Here is a 22,263-nt window from a genome sequence, read left to right as displayed (position 1 = left end):
TCAGCCCACTAAAAAAGAATCAATAAAATAGCTCCTTAGTAATCTTTTCGGTTCTTATGGGTAAGGAATGAGAAATTCAATACTCTGCTAGAATCCTTTTGATTTGTTTTCTACATTTACCAAATGTTTATTTATCAAGTTTAAGGGAAATCAATTGAGAAAATCTATTGAACTAAATGTACGAGGTCTACATTGAAATATTAATGATTTAACATTAGTTTGACTTAAAATGAAATAGAAAAAGTAAGCTTTATTCTTTTTCTTTTTTTTTCTTCTTTCAAACTAATGTTCTTTCATATAAACTTGAGTTAACAAGAGGTGAGTAAAAGCTATTTCAATAATTGGCAATTCTGCAGAACCTAGAAATAAATACTACCATTCTATTTTAAGTCAATAATCATTTACACTAGAATTAAATTGTTTGTAATAATAAAATTATATCAGTTACTTTAGTTAAAAGGGAAAATTTTAAATAGTTGGAAATAGTAGTAGTGGCAATGGTGATGATGAATCTGATGACTCCAAACTTTGGTAAATTATCATTGAAATCTTTGATTTTATGAAGTATGGCCATTTCTGCTCAGTTGCAAACTAGATAACTGCATGATTTGGTTAACTGCATAATTTTAAACAACAAACCATTTAGCATCAAATCTATATAAAATTGATCAGTTAATATGCATATAGCATCACTTTCGGTTAATTGCATAAATTAATTTCCCTGAATGAAATGCAGCATAAATTTGAACCTTTATATGATTTGATGTCTATCTCAAGGTTCAGCACAAGCTTTTGATAGGGTCTCCTATATTGGACAGGTCAAAGGATAGAGGCCAGATTAATATGGACTACTTCTTTCCAGAGGTAAAAATGGGTTTGTGTAGGGGCAGGGCCAACACTACCTACCTAGCAAAAAAAAAAAAAAAAAAAAAAAAAAAAAAAATTTCAGAGGTACCAATGACATTCAAACTAGTAAGAACTGAAAGTGGAAGGCATTACAGCCCAGAATCAAGAAGAGTGGAGAAAAGTCATCGATGGCCTATGCTTCATTAGGATCAAAGGGCTTTTGATAATATGATTTGATGTGAATAAAGTAATTTTGATGTTTCTGTTTTCATGAGTTAAATAACAGTTGCCAAAAACACATGTCTACAGAAAGATGATTATGAAAATCAAATGTATGCAAGCTATTATTATCATTTGAATGCATTAAAAACTCTTGAAGTTCAGATTCCAAAGTATTTTTAGCTCATTTTTGTAGAATAAAGTTCTTCATTAAATAAGTCTTCATTGTAAAAAAAAATACAAGTTCTGTATCAAGAGATGGATGGATGTCATTTTCTTATTTTCTTAATTAACTACATTAGCCTGTAATTCTCAAATTAGATATTTCTTAATCTGCATGACCCTAGTTTTGTTTTTATCATCACAAATTTCAAAGTAAGTGAAAGTTATTGCCAGAAAGTATGAATCTAGTTGAGTATGGTTTGCTGAAGAATGTCAAACCTCAGAAGGGATGCATCAAATGATAGCCACTTGATTCACACTTTAACTATGAGACTTTTGTCATACACTCGTTACTATCAGTCATATTTTTTTTCTTACTTTTAAACTGCATGTCAACCGATTAAAATATATGCAACACTCCGATGAGGAAGAAATTTCTCAACATGCCAAGCTAAGGAAACTCCATTGTCTTCGATGTGGTTGTTCGACCTGCTAAAAACTGCAACCAAATCTCTTAATAGTCATACCCCTTTCTGCCTCAACAACATTACAATGGGCAGTTACAAAAGTTCTGAATGATTCAATACATTCACATTCTCCTCTCAACAACTTTAAAAAAATGAATGACAGCAATACAACAATTTTTAATTGTGACCACAAATATTAAATATAAAAAAAAAAATGATTGTTTGGATTGGATAGAACATCATCATCATCCTTTAATTAAGTATCACCTAATAATGTTAGAAAATTCCATCACATATCAGGCATCATTTTCAACTTCTGTACTTTCCCTGAGACAGACACAGATTTGGAAGCAAAATATTTTACTTCCAAATCTGTCTCATCTTTAACTTAAATCATTTGAGTTACATTCTCTCATAATTTATGCTGAGGTCCATAATTATAATCCTCATAATCCTCCACAGGTAAGAATTCAGTATTTACAACCATCAGGCCACATCAAATTCTTATAGGTGCGAAATCAGTTTAGGTCCTCATGCTAAAAGGAGTGGTAAATGAATCAGCTGACTGGCTTGCTTGTTTTCTAAACTTTGTACTATTGTAACAAATGTTTATATTTGTATTGCAGAATTCCAAGAAGCTTGATCCTATGTCATCTATTGTAGAACAAATATGTTATTCATTGTGCCACAAATATATCTTCTATAATCACCACTTAACTCCTTGTGGTATTTTTTAACATAATCATTAAAGTTCCCAAAGTTTTCCTTTTACTTTGTTCCATAACATGAACACACATTCACACTTAGAAAATATTAGAATTAAAGTAACTTTATACTTTACAAAACTTACCATTTTAACAAAAGACATGAGATTAATGGATGCATTCTGTAACTCTGCAAGAGCTGAAGGAGTGATGTTAATTCTCTGCTCACGAACTGTACGTTGTATTCTCCCAGGATCAATTAAAAAGTTACTGATCTGAAGACTACCTAAATTCAGAACAAGAGTAGAAAATATATATATATATATATATATATACACAAATAAATTTGACATGGGCGATTCTTTCTCGTCTTGGGATTCACGGTCAAACGGCTGGGTGGAATTGCACGAAAAATTACACAGATCTGTAGAATGATCCAGTGGTGAAGCTGAGCTTTGTATTTTTTTCATAGATCCCATGGTTACCAAGATAATTTACTATAATAATACTCTTGTGTTTATGAATGAGAAAGGAAGGGGTGAGCGTGTGTGAATATGTGTGTGTATGTAAAGGGGGGTATATGAATGTGTGTGTGTATGCATGCATGTGTGTGTGTGTTTGTTTGTGTGTGTGTGTGTGTGTGTGTGCAATGGAAATGGGATGCTTCATCTTTGTTCACTTAGTATTTAGGACTATTTTTTGATTTGGTTGAATCTTGGTTGGTTCTTTTTTCTTGTTGTTGGTCAGTTATTTTTAGCGTTAAGACAGAAAAAAGTCATTCTAAAATTGTTTTTTAATGTAAGTGTGCCCAAACAAGTCGAATGCTTGCACAGAGCAGGTTTTACAGCCACATAATCCAAACCAACTGGGTGAAACCAGGTTTAGCTGCTAGTATATACATATATATATATATATATATATATATATATATATACTGTTTAGATATAGATTCAAGGCTTGAATATGGTACTTATGCGAAGGCACCCGAATATCACATCCCAAAAGGATGGGTGATTAAAATCAAACAATAAGCAACACGGATTTCAAAAGTGATTGCAGTACGCATGTTTCATGCTACTTCAATTTATTTAAGTAATGTGAGCATTACCTTAAATGCAATATGAAGAGCAATCTTCAGCTGCACGAAAAAATGCAGAAAAAGACATATTACAAATGTGGCAACATATTAAAACTAAGTGGGAGAGAGCATACATAAAATCCAAATATATATATATATATATATATATGAATAGACATAAATATTATATGTGTGAGGCTATGAGAGTATATGTGTGTGTATACCTCTGTGTGTGTGTATATATATATATATATATATATATATATATAGGTAAAGTAAATATCAGAGAAACTATGCCTCATGCAGAAACTGCAAGAACTACTAAGAGCTTTTGCAAGCTCTTCTAAATCCATTGCAATTCTGGAAACTTACTGTACCATCAGCAGGCATCTCAGAATCACATGCATTTCACCCTTTACACACACACACACACAGATATATACATATACATGTGTGTGCGTGTGTGTCTGAGAGAGAGAGAGAGAGAGAGAGAGAGAGAGAGAGAGAGAGAGAGAGAGAGAGAGAGAGAGAGAGAGAGCAACTTCAACAGACTGTAAGTGATGGCTTGAAAAATTCAAGAAGTAAATCATTGTATGTAATATATAATTTCATTGTAAAAAATGGATCAAATAATAAGAAATTTGCAGGAGAATTTGTGCTGCATTTAGCTAAAACTGGGAAAGTTGTTCCAGTTCCTTGAAATATATTTTTAAAGTTGATGAAACTAATCTATCTGGAAGAGAATGTCAAAAAAGAATTTTTATATCAAGAACCTTGTGGAGGATTCTTGCAATTCCAAGCAATGATGATTTTGTAGGTGTTCTAACTTTATATTTGTTCCAAACTTTTGGAGCCATGTTGGTAATTGGGTACTGATACTTCCAAAGGCACCAACCACTATTGACATGATGTCCAATTTCTTTATTGCCCACAACCTGCATATTTCCCACTTCAATTCACCATATCATATCAATTATCAGGCATGTTTTTTTTATTTTCTGTTCATTACAATAATGTCAGGTTTTTGATGTTTAATCTGATGGTCACTCTGAATCATTTCATGCCACAGGATTTTGCAATTCCCATTCTCAGTAACTCTTTCTGGGATTTGGTGCACAACTACTACTACTACTACTACTACTACTACTACTACTACTACTACTACTACTATTATTATTATCATCATTATTATTATTATCATTAACCTCAAATGTTTTCAGTAATTATTTCATGAAATCATTATTAATTAATAGAGCTCTTAAACTAGGCACAATGACAGGACTGAATAAAAACATCCTCCCTTAACTGATAAATGCACCTTCTCATTTAAAATACCCTAGTGTTAAAGTTCTGTTTTTTCCATTCAATCTATGAAGGACATTTTTTTGAGTCTTTCTTTTTAGGAGAGGCAGTTATAATTGCTCTAGATTATTGTAATTTTGGCATATCATTACTATACATCTAATAAGCCGATCTGCCAACTTTTTATTCTGGACTGAAAGAGACGGTGTTGGCAATTAACATGTGATGTAAAGATAAGGAAACACACACATACACACAAACACACACAGATACTCATGCATATATATATATATATATATATATATATATCACCATCATCTTATTTAATTTTCTATTTTTGCATAGGTCAGACATGACTACATTGGGATAGGGTTCTTTTTTTATTACAATTGAATACCCTTCTCAACATCAACCTTTATCTGTTTCTATGCAAGGTAATAGATGCCCATGACCAGACATGTTTTGGATCTTTTCCTTTTGAACGGCAGATCGAGAAATTAATTTTTTGTAACTAAACACTTTCAAACTTCAGACACTGGTAGAATGTGTCATATAAAACATCTTTTACTCTTAGTGTTGTTGAGAAAAGTTTATATTTTCAAAGTTATTTCGTTATAAAGTAGTCGTATTTCGGTAATTTCAACCAATCAATGACGTGTATTCAGCTGAATAAAATTACTGCTGTTCTTTGTCAACAACAACTATCAGCGGTGCATATTTCGTTTGTCACTGTTATTTATGACATCGTTTGTGTGTTTGCACTGGTTTTAGCTTTAGGATTTTAGGGTTAGGGTTAGGGGGTTAGGGTTAGGGTTTTAGCGTTAGGGTAAGGATTTTAGGGTTAGGGTTTTAGGGTTAGGGTTTTAGGGTTAGGGTTAAGGTGTTAGGGTTAGGATTAGGGTTCGGATGTTAGGGTTAGAGTTATGGAAAAAAGTGAAAAATGAAGAAATTGGAGAGGGAGGCAGGCAAAAAAGTCTTTCCGAAAATAGTAGCTGAAAATCAGGAAAAAAAACTAAAAGCACTAGAAATGCACAAACGATTGTGGTGGTACCATGAAGTAAACATGCTTCAGATACACTCGTTTATTCATACAAACGTAACTGAGATGAAATATATCATAAATAACAGTGACAAACGAAATATACACCACTGGAAGTTGTTGTTGACAAACAACAGTAATTTTATTCAGCTGAATACACGTCATTGATTGGTTGAAATTACCGAAATAGGACAACTTTAACACAAAATAACTTTGAAAATACAAACTTTTCTCAACAACACTAAGAGTAAAAGATGTTTTATATGACACATTCTACCAGTGTCCGAAGTTTGAAAGTGTTTAGTTACAAAACATTAATTTCTCGATCTGCCGTTCAAAGGGTAAAGATCCCATGTTTTCCACTGGAGAAGGGAAATGAATGGTGCTCATTTACGACCATAACATGATGTCAAGACAAGGATATACAAACATGTATATATTTGTATGTACATATACAAAATGAGCTTCTTTCAGTTTCCCTCTGCTATATCAGTTATGACAATGAAGGTTCCAGTTAATCTAGTCAATGGACAGCTGGCTCATGAAATTAACATGCAAGTGGTTGAGCACTCCACAAACATGCACTTCTATAATGTAGTTTCCAGAAGAATTCAGTTTGACACAAAAAGAGACAAAGCTGGCCCTTTGAATTACAGGTACAACTTATTTTTGCTAGCAGAGCAAACTGGAGCAATGAGAAATAATGTGTCATGCTCAAGAACACAATGCACTACTGAGAATTGAACTCATGGTATTATGATTGTTAGCCAGATATTCTAACCACTAAGCCATGCCCTTTCACCATATCAAGATAAAGGTATACATGCACACATTCAGATAGATACATACATACATACATACATGTGTGTGCATGCACACACACACACACAACACACGCACACACTCACACACACATAAAACAAGCTTCTACATTTACTACCTATCAATTTCACTCCCTGAGTACTGGCTATAATAGAAACACACCAGTCAACGGCATCAATACAGTGGGGCCAAACCCAAAATCAGAAGATTGAACTACTTAAGCACACACCCATGCCTACATCTAATATTCAATTACACCAAACAAACTGTGAAACTATGTGCAAAAGGATGGTCATGGCTAGAATAACCTTAACCAGAGGTTTATTTGATCAGCATTAACCTGGAACTAAGCAACAACAGAAAAATCTATATCAACAGGAATTAATGAAATAATGTATTGTGCAAAGCTAATAAATATTTTTGTCCACCACGCATGTAAGTGTAATTATTATCTTGCAAAATAACTCTAACTAAAGCGAAACTTCACAGGTCACTAAACATTTGCACCCACTCAATTGTGGGTTTTGATCAAATGAAGCAATATATGGCTCACATAGTACTGAATTTTCTTAAGTAGTCACCAACCTAAATACTAAGTGGATTTGAAGCAGATTAACTTACATAATGAAATGGTGATAGATATTTGAACATGAAAGAGCAACAAATATGTTACATTTGTTTAAATTATTTATGAAAGTACAAAACTAAATCATATATATATATATATATATATATATAGACACATATTTATACACATACATAAACACACACACATATATAGATACACATACATGCATATATATATATATATATATATATGTACATATACATAAATGTCTATACATATAAACACATGCATGTATACATATACATGAGCATACACACACACACAGACACATTGGTATCAAACAGTGAGAATAAATGCGAGACAAAAGGGTCACACAGGAGAGCTAGGAAGAAGGGGAGATAATAAAGTGGTGGTGATCCCAAAACGAAGGTGCATGTGCATGTGTATAAGAGAGTTTGCATGTGCATGTGGAATAGGGCTGGTGATCTTGACGTATGTGTGTAGGTGTGAAAATGTGGGGCTGGGAATTGGTCAGTGTTGGTGTGTGTGTGGTGATGTATTGTGATGTGATGTGTTGTGTGGTATGGTGTAGTGTTGTGTGGTGTGATATGATGGTGTTGAGAGGTGGGGGAGGCGAGAGTGGGGAAAGCAAGGGTGGGTTGTGGGTTAGGCTGAGGTTGGGGATAGAGGTGGAGTATGCGAGTAGGCAGAGGGTGGGGGTAGAGGTGGGGCATGTGGGAGTAGGTGTAAGGGATGGGAAGGATAGGAAAGGTGGGGTTGGGATGTGTAGGGGTGGGTGGGCTTACGAGGGAGGGGTGACAATGAAGGGGGAAGGAGGTGGATAGGAGCGAAAAGAAGAGAGAAAGAGAGTAGGAGTGAAGAGAAGTAGGAGTTGGAGCAAGAGAGGAGAGGTGGGTGAGAGGAAGTAGATGTGAGGGGGAGAGAGGCAAGGGGAGGAGGTTAGATGAAGAGGGGAGGATAGTTGAGCCCATGTGGTGCAAAGGAGCGAAGAGAGAAGATTAATTCCTGTTCACAGCGCAAACGGGAGTCCGGATAACCCCTGTGCAAGGACAATCAAAACACGGACAGGTGTTGCAAAGAGTGACCGGTAGAGCGGAAATAGCGCAAGTCTGGGTGTTATTGCCGAGTCGGATGTCTTGGAGGTGTTTCGCAAACTGGTAGGCCAAGCAGCATCCCATTTTCCCGATGTATAGAGAAGAGCAGAGAGAGCAGGAGATGCAGTAGATGACATTGGTAGAGTCGGTGATGTGATAGGGTCGATGATGTGTGCCATATATATATATATATATATATATATATATATATATATATATACATACATTGCTTGCCAACTAATGTTCGTATGTTTACGTCCCCATAAGTTAGCAGCTTCACAAAAGAGACCAATAGAATGAGTCAAATGTTTTAAACAAGTAAAAGATAAGAATAAACAAATATGCCATTTCACTCCTGAGCAACGCTTGATATCTCTGCTATTTATATATATAACTTACTCCTCCTGTATGTGTGCATTTTTATAAGAGAAAAATATGTTATAAATGAAGTAGAAAAACGATCGATTTCATTCTTGAATGTAATGATAGTAATGGCAAATTAAGTTATTGAAGTATTCATGTTGCATTAAGAGTGAATATTTCTTTATAAACAATGCTTTTTGTTTTATTTCAGGATGCATAAGCAAAAAGATTTGCTTTTGCTCCTACAAGTGATGCTCCTACATAAAGTTTCGAATCTGAAGCAGGGTAAGACTATCACTACAGATTTAGATCTACTCCTCCTGTATGTGTGTATTTTATAAGAGAAAACATGTAATAATTAAAGTAGAAAAAAGATTGATTTCAAATATGAACTTTTGTTTGTTTATTATTTATATGACAATAATAAATGGCAATTATATAATACAGTTCACTGAAAAATGGAATTTAGTCATTCTTGAATGTAATAATAGTAATGGCAAATTAAGTTATTGAAGTATTCATGTTGTATTAAGAGTGAATTTTTCTTTATAAACAATGTTTTTTTGTTTTATTTCACGGCGTATAAGCAAAAAAGATTTGTTTTTGCTCCTACACGTGATGCTCCTACATAAAACTGACCATGTGAAAAGCATGGTTCTTAAAAATATGTAATAACTGAAGAAGGAGAATTGAAAGATTCGGTTTCAATGTGAATGAAGGTAGAAGAATAGCTATATCATATAGAAGAATAGCTTTACGGAATGCAGGTGACCGCGCAATGGCACTGAAAAGGCCACAAGTCAAGTAGAACACCCATTTGTCATGGTTTCTTTTGACATTTGAATAGGCCGTATGGCAGAGAAGAATTGAAACATACAGTTTTGAATCTGAACCAGGTTGAGACTACCCCTACAGACTTAGATTTACTCCTCCTGTATGTGTGTAATTTATAAGAGAAAACATGTAATAATTGAAGTAGAAAAAAGATCGATGTCAAACAAATTAAGTTATTGAAGTATTCATGTTGCATTAAGAGTGAACATTTCTTTATAAACAATGTTTTTTTTGTTTTATTTCGGGGTGCATAAGCAAAAAGATTTGTTTTTACTCCCACACATGATACTCCTACATAAAGTGGGCCATGTGAAAAGCATGGTTCTTCAAGTTGCAACCCAGCAACTTTTAGTGTTTGGCTCTGAATTTTATTAATGCTCATGGTAAAAGAAAGTGGGATAGGAAACTGTAACAGCTTAAATTGGAATGGTATGCAAGGAATGAAGACGGTGTCACCTTTACCACAGACAGTGAGAATATTTGCCTCAATGCAGTTCTTCATAAGTTTGTGCACAATTAGCGTTGTGCAATCGCATAATTTTTGTTGAGACAAATTAGGCAATAGTATAATAGCTTCCCCTCAACCAGGTATTTTCATTTTGCAGGAGAAAGAAAGAGACAGAATTTCGATTTTAAATATATATATATATATATATAGAAAAAGCATAATAGCTTCCCTTGAACAATTTACTTTCATTTTGCTGGACAAACAAACAAACAAGCAGACAGAATCTCTCTTTTATATATATATATATATATATATATATATATATATATATATATATATATATATAATAATATAAATAAGCAAGAGAGAGAGAAAGATATATATGTATATTTGTGCTTGTCTATCCTACCCCACTACTTGACAACCAGCATTTGTTTCCATCACAAATACTTGTTGTCAAGTAGTGGGGTATGCTTCCATCACTTAGCAGATCAATAGAATAATTTCTATGCTTAAAAATAAACACTTGGGTTGGTTTGTTCAATTAAATCTTTCAAAGCAGTGCTCCCGGCCTAACTACAATTCAATGACTGAAGCAAATAAAGGAATACAATCTTTGTGCTTACTTCATCATCATCATTCAACATCCACCTTCCATGCTGGCATGGGTTGGACGGTTTGACAGGAGCTTGTCAAACAGAAGACTGTACAAGACTTCCGTGTCTGTTTTGGCAGGGTTTTTATGGCTGGATGCCCTTCTGAACACCAACAACCTTGCAGAGTGGACTGAGTGCTTTTTACATGGCACCTGCATAGGTGAAGTCAGTTTTGACATGGTTTTTACAGCCAGATGCCCTTCTAAATGCCAACCACATTACAGACTGGACTGGATGCTTTTTAAGTGGCACCAGCACTGGCAGGGGTCACGAAGTAATTTTCAAGACAAAAAAATCTTTGAGAGGAGAGGAAACATTAGAGGAGATGATCTTCTGTCAGATGATGAAAGGTTAGAATATGACAGAGAGGCAGAAACAAGTGTCTTGCTGTGGAGGAAGTACATGGTCACCCAGCTAGAGAGAGGGGGGGAAGAGATAGATAGAGAGGAGGAGAGATTATTTTCATTAACAATGTGTAAAAACATCAAGGTGATAACATTAAAATGTTACAAATATAACAAATACCAAATGTTACATTGTTTAACCCTTCAGCATTCAGATTGCTTCATCAAACGTCATATTTATTCACATGATTTTGAATTAATAATCTTGTAGCTTCAATATTTCAATGACATAATTACTTATGTTTAAAATAGCATTGTAGGGTAGGCATAAGAGGCCAGATTTGGTCAGTTTGAACTAAATGCTAAAGGGTTCAACAATGTTGAAAGACTTTAATGTACTATTATTACAATATCACATACCTTGAACGTTTCCATCTTCAAGAAGATGATACAAATCTTCCAGAATTCGGTAGGTTTCTAGTGATCTTAAAAACATTTCCTGATAACTTGAATTTTTAATGATAATTTGCACATCCTTTACAACTTTGGTTAATCTGTCCGTAAAACAAGCAAATCTTTTTAATAAAGCTTTAAACAACAAAAAATACAATAATCTTAAACTCTCTTTTATTTTCTGTCATTAATTACCTTAAAACTTTTTGTGCATGTCACACCCATTTGTATTATGTGTCTACATCATTTCATCCTTCAAACCTTATTCTTCAAATATCATCCTTATCCCTTAGAGTCCATAACACTGGTATATCAATAGCAATACTAGGCATGCACAGGCTGTAGCACCAATAAAGCAGTGTGGTGTCACTGAGTGCAGCATGTGTTTCATTATGTGTGTTCTGACTCTATTTTGATCAACAAATCAAAACATTTGTTATATCCAAAAGTAAGACAATATATCTTTACCCAGTCCAATTGTTCTGGCAGTATGTGCTTGTAAAAATAGGGAGAAATTTGACAATAGAACAAGCTCTGTTGTGTGAAAATGAGCCTGGGCTGTCAGGATCAAAATGCAAGAGAAAGAAGCTATAAACTGCCAGTCAAGCATTTGACATATTGGATAAATTCAATAATTAGACGCTGAAAATGATGCAGATTACCCAGACAGGGACTTGGAATCTGTTTCTTACAATGACAGACATAGTGTAGTAAGTGAAGGCAGAGACAGTAAAAATGATTCAGATAATGAAACCTTGGTGTGAAAAGTGGGTATAGCATTAGAAAATTGAATGCCAGCAAAGACAATTCAGACACCATTAGCACAGGCCCATTTGATGCTTCAAATTCTGGGCCCCAAAACATTCCAGACAGCATAAATGGCGAGCCTTAAGTCAAGTGAGTTTGTAAATATATTTCTGAATGATCAATTTTGGGAAAACCCCATTATGACAGATTTACTTCTAATCCTTGTCAGAACCAGGTACAAATGGCCCAAGAGCATAGGCACAGGATCACATAGCACCAAGGAGATCACGTAATTTTTCAACTCTATTATATCTAGAGCTTTTTTTTTGATTTTCTGTAAATTTTCCTTATGTTACACATAGGTGCAAGCATGGCTATAAGCAGAGTTGCAGCTGTGTGGTAAGACATTTGCTTCCTGATCACATGACTTTTGGTTCAGTCCTTCTGTGTGGTACCTTGAGCAAGTGTGTTATACAATAGTCCCAGGCTGACCAAAGCCTTGTGGGTGAATTTGAAAGACAGAAAATTCAAAGAAGTTCATCATATATATATATGTGTGTGTGTATGTATATATATATATATATATATATATATATATATATATACATATACAGGGTGTCCACAAAGTCTGGGTACATGGGGATTAACACATACATTAAGAAATTATTATTTCTTATATTTAATTGTTTATTATTTTATTTACTCCATGTACCCAGACTTTGTGGACACCCTGTGTATATAAACGCCAGTGTTAAAACGGGGGTAGCTGATGAAGGAAAATGTTCTCTATGTGGCTTGTGTGTTTTCTGTACTCTGGTTATTATTATTTTCTTGTATACGTTTTGTTTGCAATGTCCTGTACCCAGATATGCACCTATATATACAGGTAGACGTAGGTATGCACATACCTGTACGTATATATGCATATACTCATTTATTATTTGTTTTATATATATATATATATATATATATATATATATATATACACACACACACACACACACACATATATGCATATATTTATTTGTGCATGGCTTTGTCTTTGTTCCCACCACTGTTTGACAGCCAGTGTCGGTTTGTTTATGTCCCGGTAACTTAACAATTCTACAAAAGAGATTGATAGAACAAATACCAGACTTTAAAAAAATAATAAGTACCGGGGTCAATTCATTGACTAAAAACCCTTCAAGGCCATGCCCCAGCACTGCAGCAGTCCAATGACGGAAACAGGTAAAGGTAACTGATAATGGATACCCTCAATATAATTGCTCTAACTATATTCTCTTAGCATAAAACCAAATAAAATACACTATCAATCGGCATTTCAACGAAATATGACAATCTGGTTAACAATTACATGCAATTACAGTTTATTCAACAATGAAATTTAGTTATGCCCATTGTTCACAATCTCATATCTATTTGCTGCCAAGTCCTTTGGAAATAGATATATAAAAGAAATGAACATAAAACAAAAATGAAATGCACACATGTACACTTCCACATATGCACCTGTGAACAAGTGCATCAACAACACATCATCCAGATAGATGAAATTAAAAAAAAAAAAAAATTATTATCTATATTGCAAATATAAAAGAAATTTCAACTGTAGGCATTTTTATGAGCATTTTCAAAGATAAGAGATCACATCCTTACCCAAGTGTGGGCCTTTTTCAGCTAAAACATTTGGAAGCAAAAGTAAGAGCTGATAAAAAGCTATGCGTTACATACCAAACTATTCACATTCTGCAGACAGACAGAAAGATATAGATACACATACACATATACACATATATACACACATATACATATCTATACACATGCATATATAGATATACATACATATATATAAATATATATGTATACATAGATATGCATATATATATATATATATACACACATAGATATGCATATATATATATATATATATATATATATATATATATATATATATATATATATATATATATATATATGCATACACATAGATATGCATCAGACAGGACCTTGATGACTGCCATGAGGCAGGAAAGTATACTAGTCCTTATATATTTTATACTCTATATTTAATACTCAATATTTCATATATTCAATAAGACATTCAATACTTCATTTTATTTTACTATTTATATTATATCTTCTATATTCTATATCCCACATTAATTTTATAAGAATATAAATAAAACATAAAAAACAGACAGAGTTGGAACTCTTTTAAATAATATATTCCTCTATACATGATCATACAAAACCCTTTTTTATATTTTTTTATTTTTATTTTTATTTATATACATATATATATATATATATATATATATATATATATATATATATATATATATATATACATATATACAAACCATATACAATATTTCATTTCAAAATAAAGATAACAATTAGGTTTCATGCTTACATTGACTGATTAAAGTTGTCAATGACACCAGGTAATTCTCCAGTAGTAATGTTCTTATGGCAATTATTGCTTATTGTACAGACATATGTCTGAACAAAAGGTAATAGTCCAGCTGAAGGCAATGCACGACCGTCAAAATGACCTGGAAAAGAAAACAAAACGATAATCATTTAAGTGCAAGAAATGTAACCCTAACCCATAGACACCACAGTAAAATATCCCTGGGGAGTGTAACTAAAGCATCAACCAAGTGAAAATTTTCACTGTTAACTAGGATTTGAAACTCTATATTGCAAATATATGGAACAGTTGTATAATACAGTGCACTTGATTTATTTTAGAAGTAAGTCTTGCACATATAATACAAACTGATCTAGGCCATTTAAGAGTTGAATTGGCCAATTTTTGATGATGCATTAAGAAGCAACAAACATTCAGTGAAAAGTGACTTTCTGCGGAAAAAAAAAAAAAAATCGGGCTATGGGATGAAGAACAGTCATCATTTGACTTATACTTGTATAAGCTGCAGATATTTTATTGTTTCTTTGAGCTGAGCATTTTATTCTTCCACCTAAATTTACCAAGACATAATCAAATGGTACCAAATGTTCTGGAAAATATATATGCAATTCACAAGTTTCTTATCCATAAATTTTCATAAATCTCTCACTCTTAAAACTGAGGTTAATAACGTGTCTTCTGCTTTCTGACATTATTGATTTTAAATATATTTAGGAAAGATTTAAAAATAGGAGGTTTTAAAGTTAACATGATAGCCAACTGGCCTAAATACGTAAATATCAAGAGTTGAAATTGCATAATGAAATATAATCTTAAACAATAAGGTAGTGCATAGCCAGACAAATCCATTTAATTCTCTCTTAGCTGCTTTCATTAGCTAAGCAATGTTAGAATAGCAAATATAGATGTAAAACAATTTCAAGATATCTAATTTAGTCTTTTCCAAGCATACTCATTAATATCAAATAATGCCTCATATCAGTATATATGTGTGTGCATAAGTGTAGATGTGTCTTTGTCTTAACATTGCCATGGGGAAATATCACCATATTTGGAAAGTGGTGAGGGTTAGTACCAGGAATGGTGTCTGATTGTAGAAAATTGCCTCAATGAATTCTGTCCAACTGACCCATGCTAGCATGGAAAAATAAGATTATGATTAATCTGCATCATTACAATATACATTCTTAAGTTTGATAATAGGGTATAATAGTATTTTCAACAAAGAGGCAGACAGTAAATGATCAAGACGAATATTAACATAATATTTTTAAAATTATTCTGAGGCAAGATAATAGACATTATGACACTGCCAGTACAGGTGCCACTTAAAAAGCATCCAGTCACACTATAAAGTAGTTGGCATTTCGACGGGCATCCAGTTGTAAAAACCATGCCAAAACAGATGCAGAAGTATGGTGCAGTCTTCTGCCTGGCCATCTCCTGTCAAACTATTCAGCTCATGCCAGCATGGAAAGCAGACATTAAACGATGATGATGATGACTACCCTAAAATGTTAGTTACATAGGAACAGTGAAAGCTTAATAACAAATATGTTGGCCGTTTTGGAAACAATGCCTCCAACGAAAGGAACAACCAGTAAGTGTAAAAGCTAGAACACGCAGCATGTTGAGGGAGTCGTCTCTAAATGCTATATCACAGTGAATCCAGCAAACAAACAAAATACATACACTGAGTATGTGCAATTAATAATGTTTACAACACTAGCACTACTTTTAATTCATTATTGAATTTAATCTTGCATGTGCATCATCATGGCACATCAGCAAATGGTTCTTACACTCTTTGTCTATAGTCATAGACTGGCAATTCAGTTTGTCCCCAGTCTGATTCGGGTAAATGATGTTGATAAGCCACAAAGGTGGCAAAATATTGGTATTCATCATTCCTGAATTTGATTGGAGGCAAGTTATCTCACCTGTCTATGACTTTCAGGTGTTTTAACACCCAGCATGTTGAGGGAGTCATCCCCAAGCACTATACCGCAACGAACTGGTGAACAAACAAAACACTTACATTGAGTATGTGCAATCAATAATGTTTGCAACACTAATGCTGCTTTTAATTCATTATTGAATATATACATACACAACCACACACACACACACACACACACACACAAATGTCTATGGTTGCAAAATGAAATACTGAGTCCTTGCCAACAATAATGCCTATATCAGTTGCCAGGGATGGATGGATGGATACATACATAAATACATATAAATATATATATATATATATATATATATATATATATATATATATATATATATTTAATTATATGTATTTATTTTATCCTAATAAATAATAATTCGGATAGAATAAATGGGTTAATAGAAACCAAGGTAGCAAAGATCACAAAATATCTGTGGTGTAATTCCTGTTAGTGAGGCAGAAACTCCTTGAGATTTTGGGTATTTGAGTATATATAAAAATTAAAGGAATGGAGTAAACGCATGTTATAACTGCATACTTTATTCCGACATATGTTTCGAAGAATTACAATTTATGCGATCCATAGGAATCGTCGATGTTAAAAATGTAAACTTCTCCTCAAGGAATGTATTTGAACCATCTTAAACGTAAGACATTATGACTGAGTAATGATACTCGGTCATAATGTCTTACGTTTAAGATGGTTCCCATACATTCCTTGAGGAGAAGTTTACATTTTTAACATCGACGATTCCTATGGATCGCATAAATTGTAATTCTTCGAAACATATGTCGGAATAAAGTATGCAGTTATAACATGCGTTTACTCCATTCCTTAAATTTTTATATATATATACATATATATATATATATATATATATATATATATATAGAGAGAGAGAGAGAGAGAGAGAGAGAGAGAGAGAGAGAGATAAATAGATAGATAGACAGACAGACATACATACGGACAGACAGGCAGACAGATATATATATATATATATATATATATATATATATATATATATATATATATATATATATATATATATATATATATATATATATATATATATATATATATTTATATATATATATATATTTATATATATATTATATATATATATATATAATATATATATAAAATACACAAATAAATGTTTTGAGCTGGTTTCAAAAGGTTAAGGGAATGTTAGATACACTGCAGGATAAATTACAATTCTATCACTGTAATATTATCAAGACATCTAGTGCTTATTCCAGATTGCTAAGAGAACTGACACATGTAGAATTAAGAATACTGCTTGAATACACAACTAACAATAAGCAATAAAATTAAATGCAAGGTTACTACAAAACAGTAATTCAATAGTCAACATTTCACATGACCTTAGTTCAATGGTCATTTCTACCACCTGACCCTACAACCTTGTAGTTCAATAGCCAATCATATAACATCTACCCAAAAAACCATATTGTCTATAAGGTGGTTAAAAAAAAGGCTTCTGTATTATCATTTACACATTTCGGAAGTATATATGAACTGAAAGGAAAAGATTTTAAATATTGCTGAAGATAGGTAAAACCTGAAATCTGAGGAAACTATTGATAGACATATCTTGAAATTTCTAGAAGAAACCTGTGTCTAAACAAATATAATGGTCAGATAAGTTCAGTGATCACTTGGTGAGATAAAGGAACTCACACTCACATGACCTGCTTGTGATCTAAAGGAGCCTGTTATTTTGACCAATTGAACTGAAAATAGTAAAACAATAGAATTTGAAGAAACTTAGTGATGCCCTGTATCAGCAAATGATAATACAAAGACTTCAAATAGTGGAATGATTAAGTTTTATACCACAACGAAGATAGGAATTCTAGCATTTCATGTAGAATCCTTCATCAAAGACTGATGAACTAGCTAACAGGGTTGATGGATAAATAAATTGTAAGAGGGAACTGAAGATAGGTGACTGAAGGTAAGTTATTAATAGGGAAATGACTGCCAGTACCTAAGAAGAGTGTTCAGGCAGTCCAACAATGAATAGACAACAAATACAGTAGAAGTTCACACAAGATACAGTCAGGTCAGTTCAGGTCAGGTATGGGAGCATACACCATTGCAGCGTGTCACTGTATCCACCATTTTCCAGTATCTGCTCAGGTTGTCTTGGGAGGTCCTCCAAGCAATGTCCCAGTCAGTTCCCCTCTACATGAAAAACTTCCCCCATCTGCCATGACTATGAGGCATATGGCAGACTAACACAAACTCTCACCCCAGCTGGAGTAAGGTGGCAACATATAAATATCTCTTAACTCTTTTGATACCAAACTGCTTGAGACCACCCTTGGTTTCAATGATAAAAGTTTCCAGTTTTAAAGTCATACAAATTAAACCTTACATCAAATGTTCATGGTAATTTATATTCCAAACTTGAACTTAATAGATATTACTAAGTTTTAATAAATTCTTCATTATTTTCAAAATTAATTAAAACAAAAGTAATGTATTTCAATGAAAATATGGTAACAAAAGGGTTAAACCATAAAAGATTCCTTAATACCAGTGATTACTATTGTTTTCCTCTGGAAGGGAAGCTAATCCATCCCAAATTAACATCCACATTAGAAAGATGAACTAAGGAGTGTAGGAATCATGTCATCATCACCATCATTGTCCAAGCTGGCATGGGTTGGACGATTTGATCAGAGTTGGCAAGCTGGAAAACTGCACCAGGCTCCAGTCTGATTTGGCATGGTTTCTACAGCTGGATGATCTTCTTAATGCCAACCACTTTACAGAGTGTGCTGGATGCTTTTATGTGGCACCACACAAGCACTTTTACATGGCACTGCACAGGTGCTTTTACATGGCACCACATGCTGTGTACTTAACAAATATATAATAAAATCCCTTTAGTGAAATTGAACTCGATAATCTACACACTCTGCAATTTTGCTTCCAGAGATTGGTTTGAAATCAAACTTTAGAGACGCTTATTTCATGCAACCAATAGCATTAGCAAAGACAAAAAATTAAAATATATATGGAATGCATGAGCTGAGAATAATCTATTGCTCTCAAAAGAACCTAACAGCTGCATTAAGTGCAAGCTAGTTGAAAATGCAACCAGATATAAGTAACAGTGGTTACTGCATGAAATATATGGATCAATGATAGTTCTTAGGTGAAAGAGTTCTGTGAGACAGTAAAAGAGAATTCACACAGTAAAGTAAATATTGATTTATCTCTATATTGTAAAACCAGGTTTTAAATTAAGAAACGGTTAACCGTTTTTACCTCAGTATATTACTGGTACAAGTGTTTGCAAACTCTACAGAGGTGAAAAGCATTGAAGATATCAAATTAAATGTTGTAAACCAATGAATATTTCAACTCAGTAACACAATTACCTGCCTTCTGTTCCAACCTTTCATCCATTTTCTCTGCCCACCATTCAGAGAGGTAGGGTATAAAGTCCTCAGGTACCTCTTCCATAGAGGTCCTATCAGAAGTAACTGTGATTACATTTTTCAGTTGGATTCCCAAACATGACCAACTGAGACTAAGGATATTATTCAGCTATCTCTTTAGTAATCCAAGAATGACATTGTTGGATTACCTGCCTTCATGTTTAATAACACTGGTTATTTACACTGATACAAGCTCATGCATTTGCAGAATAGAATATTTTCATCTGACCCTATAAAAGTACTTTTATAGATCTCATAAATATGAAAGGAAAAGCCAATCTCTGCTGAATGTTAAGTCAGAACCAGCATCAATAATATCAATATGCCAATTTGTTCTTTTTGTATGTACCTGTTATGTGTGTCGCACTTACTTCAAAGAAGAAGTGAGAAAGAGAGAGGAGGACAGAGAGGAAGTAAGAAGGAAAGAGAGAGAGAGTGAAAGAGGCAGTGACTGGTGACAGCATTCATTTTGTGTTTTTAAATGTTTCAGAAAGGAAGTAAGAGAGAGAGAGAGAGGGGGGAGAGAGAGAGACAGTGAGTGGTGACGGCGTTTTGTGTTTTTAAATATTCATCACATCGCAAGAAAAGAAGATACATAGATACATACACACGTTAAATTAAAAGTGGGAGAGAGGAGGGACACAGAGGAAGTGAAAGAGAACAAGAGAAAGTAAGATAGATACATAGGCACAGCAAATATTAGATGTCACTTTCACTTTTCATTATCACATGAGGATAAAATTAACTTGCAAGTAGCTGAGTACTCCACAGACATGCATATCATTAATGTAGTTCTCGGAGATTCAGCCTCACACAGAGTATGACAAGGCTACAACTCATTTTGGCCAGCTGAGTGGACTGGAGGAAGATAAACCTTCAAGTGGTTGGAAGAAAATGAAAAAAAAAGATCCTATATAGGGGCAGGAAAATCTTTTTAGTCGCTAGGGTCACTATGGGTGTTAATCCAGTCCTAAGAGTGGCATTTGTAGGTTTCACAGATCTGGAGGCCAAGCCTCCAGATAAACACTAATGCACAGGCTGTTGTTATCAAACTGAGCGTGAGTCGAGGGTGAATACACGTCGGAATAGCAATTATTTTGTCTTAGCTTTCACTGCTTATACTAAACACACGACATATGGAACATTTCCTTTTCTTTCACTCTTCTTGAAAATGGCACTCCACAATGACAAGGTTCCTGTTTATATGATTAATGACCAGTCTGCTCATAAAATTAACATGCAAGTGGCTGAGTACTCCACAGGCATGCGTACCATAATGTAGTTTTCAGGGAGATTCAGCCTCACACAGAAGGGGACAAGGCTGGCCCCTTTGAATTACAGCTACAACTCATTTTCGCCAGGTGAGTGGACTGCAGCAAGATGAAGTAGAGTATCTTTTTCAATAACACAGCATGCCGCAGGGAATCGTACTCATGACTTTATGATCGTGGGCCAAATACCCCTAACCACTGAGCCTCGCATTTTCAGTCTCTTAACCATAGAGAAAAGGAATGAAGCAACAGAAACAGAGAAGGAAAAGCCTCAGCCATTTACAATGACAATTAGACTGATATACGATCGATCTTTTCTAGCTTCTTTACATTTAACAATGAAGAAGAGGGAAAGACATTTGGTAATGAATAGAGGGAAAGTCTTTCAGGTGTTTGTTTTTATTCTGGGAGTTCTAGAACAATCGACTGTTAGTTCTTTCTTCTTTCCCTCACCACCATTACTTATTCACTTTCTTTCATAGTTCTTCATGTCTTTTAGTAGGTGGGGAAAGACCATGTTTTTCTCAGGTACGTATAAAGTTTTCTCTACAAACTACAAAGAAACACCCTTCTCCTCTTTTTTTTTTTTTTGCATTTAAGAACTAATGCAAATTTTGAACGGAGTATAGCTGTGAAAAGAGCCCAGAAAAATGGCTAATACCACCTACAAAATGGGTGGGGGAGAAAAGTTACCAACAGGTGGCTACACAAAATTCAACTCTATACTTTAAAGAGTGTCTTCTACTATAGCCTTGGGCCAACCAAACCTCGTGAGTGAATTTGGTAGACAGAAACTGAAAGAAGCCTATCATATATAAATAAATATATATATATATATATATATATATATATATATATATATATATATATATATATATATATATATATATATATATATATATATATAATTATTTGTGTGTGTGTCTGGTTGTCCCACCACCACCATTGTTTGACAAC

General features: G+C 33.7%; 1 protein-coding gene across 2 annotated transcripts in view; it reads right to left on the bottom strand.

Moving 5' to 3' along the window:
* LOC106884520 (phospholipid-transporting ATPase ABCA1) overlaps positions 1-22,263 on the bottom strand; it is a 287,667-nt gene that overhangs the window by 176,511 nt on the left and 88,893 nt on the right. For both annotated transcript variants that reach the window (XM_052969717.2, XM_089355446.1), the window contains exons 4-6: positions 14,584-14,725; positions 11,388-11,521; positions 2,545-2,684 (exon numbers count right to left, since the gene is read on the bottom strand). In XM_052969717.2, the coding sequence (XP_052825677.1) occupies positions 2,545-2,684; positions 11,388-11,521; positions 14,584-14,725 (416 nt within the window). The remainder of the gene's footprint in view (positions 1-2,544; positions 2,685-11,387; positions 11,522-14,583; positions 14,726-22,263) is intronic.

Source organism: Octopus bimaculoides, chromosome 7 (assembly GCF_046866305.1).
Source record: "Octopus bimaculoides isolate indiv1 chromosome 7, ASM4686630v1, whole genome shotgun sequence".
In the NCBI taxonomy this organism is placed as follows: domain Eukaryota; kingdom Metazoa; phylum Mollusca; class Cephalopoda; order Octopoda; family Octopodidae; genus Octopus; species Octopus bimaculoides.
The sequence above is the reverse complement of the archived record's forward strand: the minus strand, read 5'-3'. Positions and strand labels throughout refer to the sequence as shown.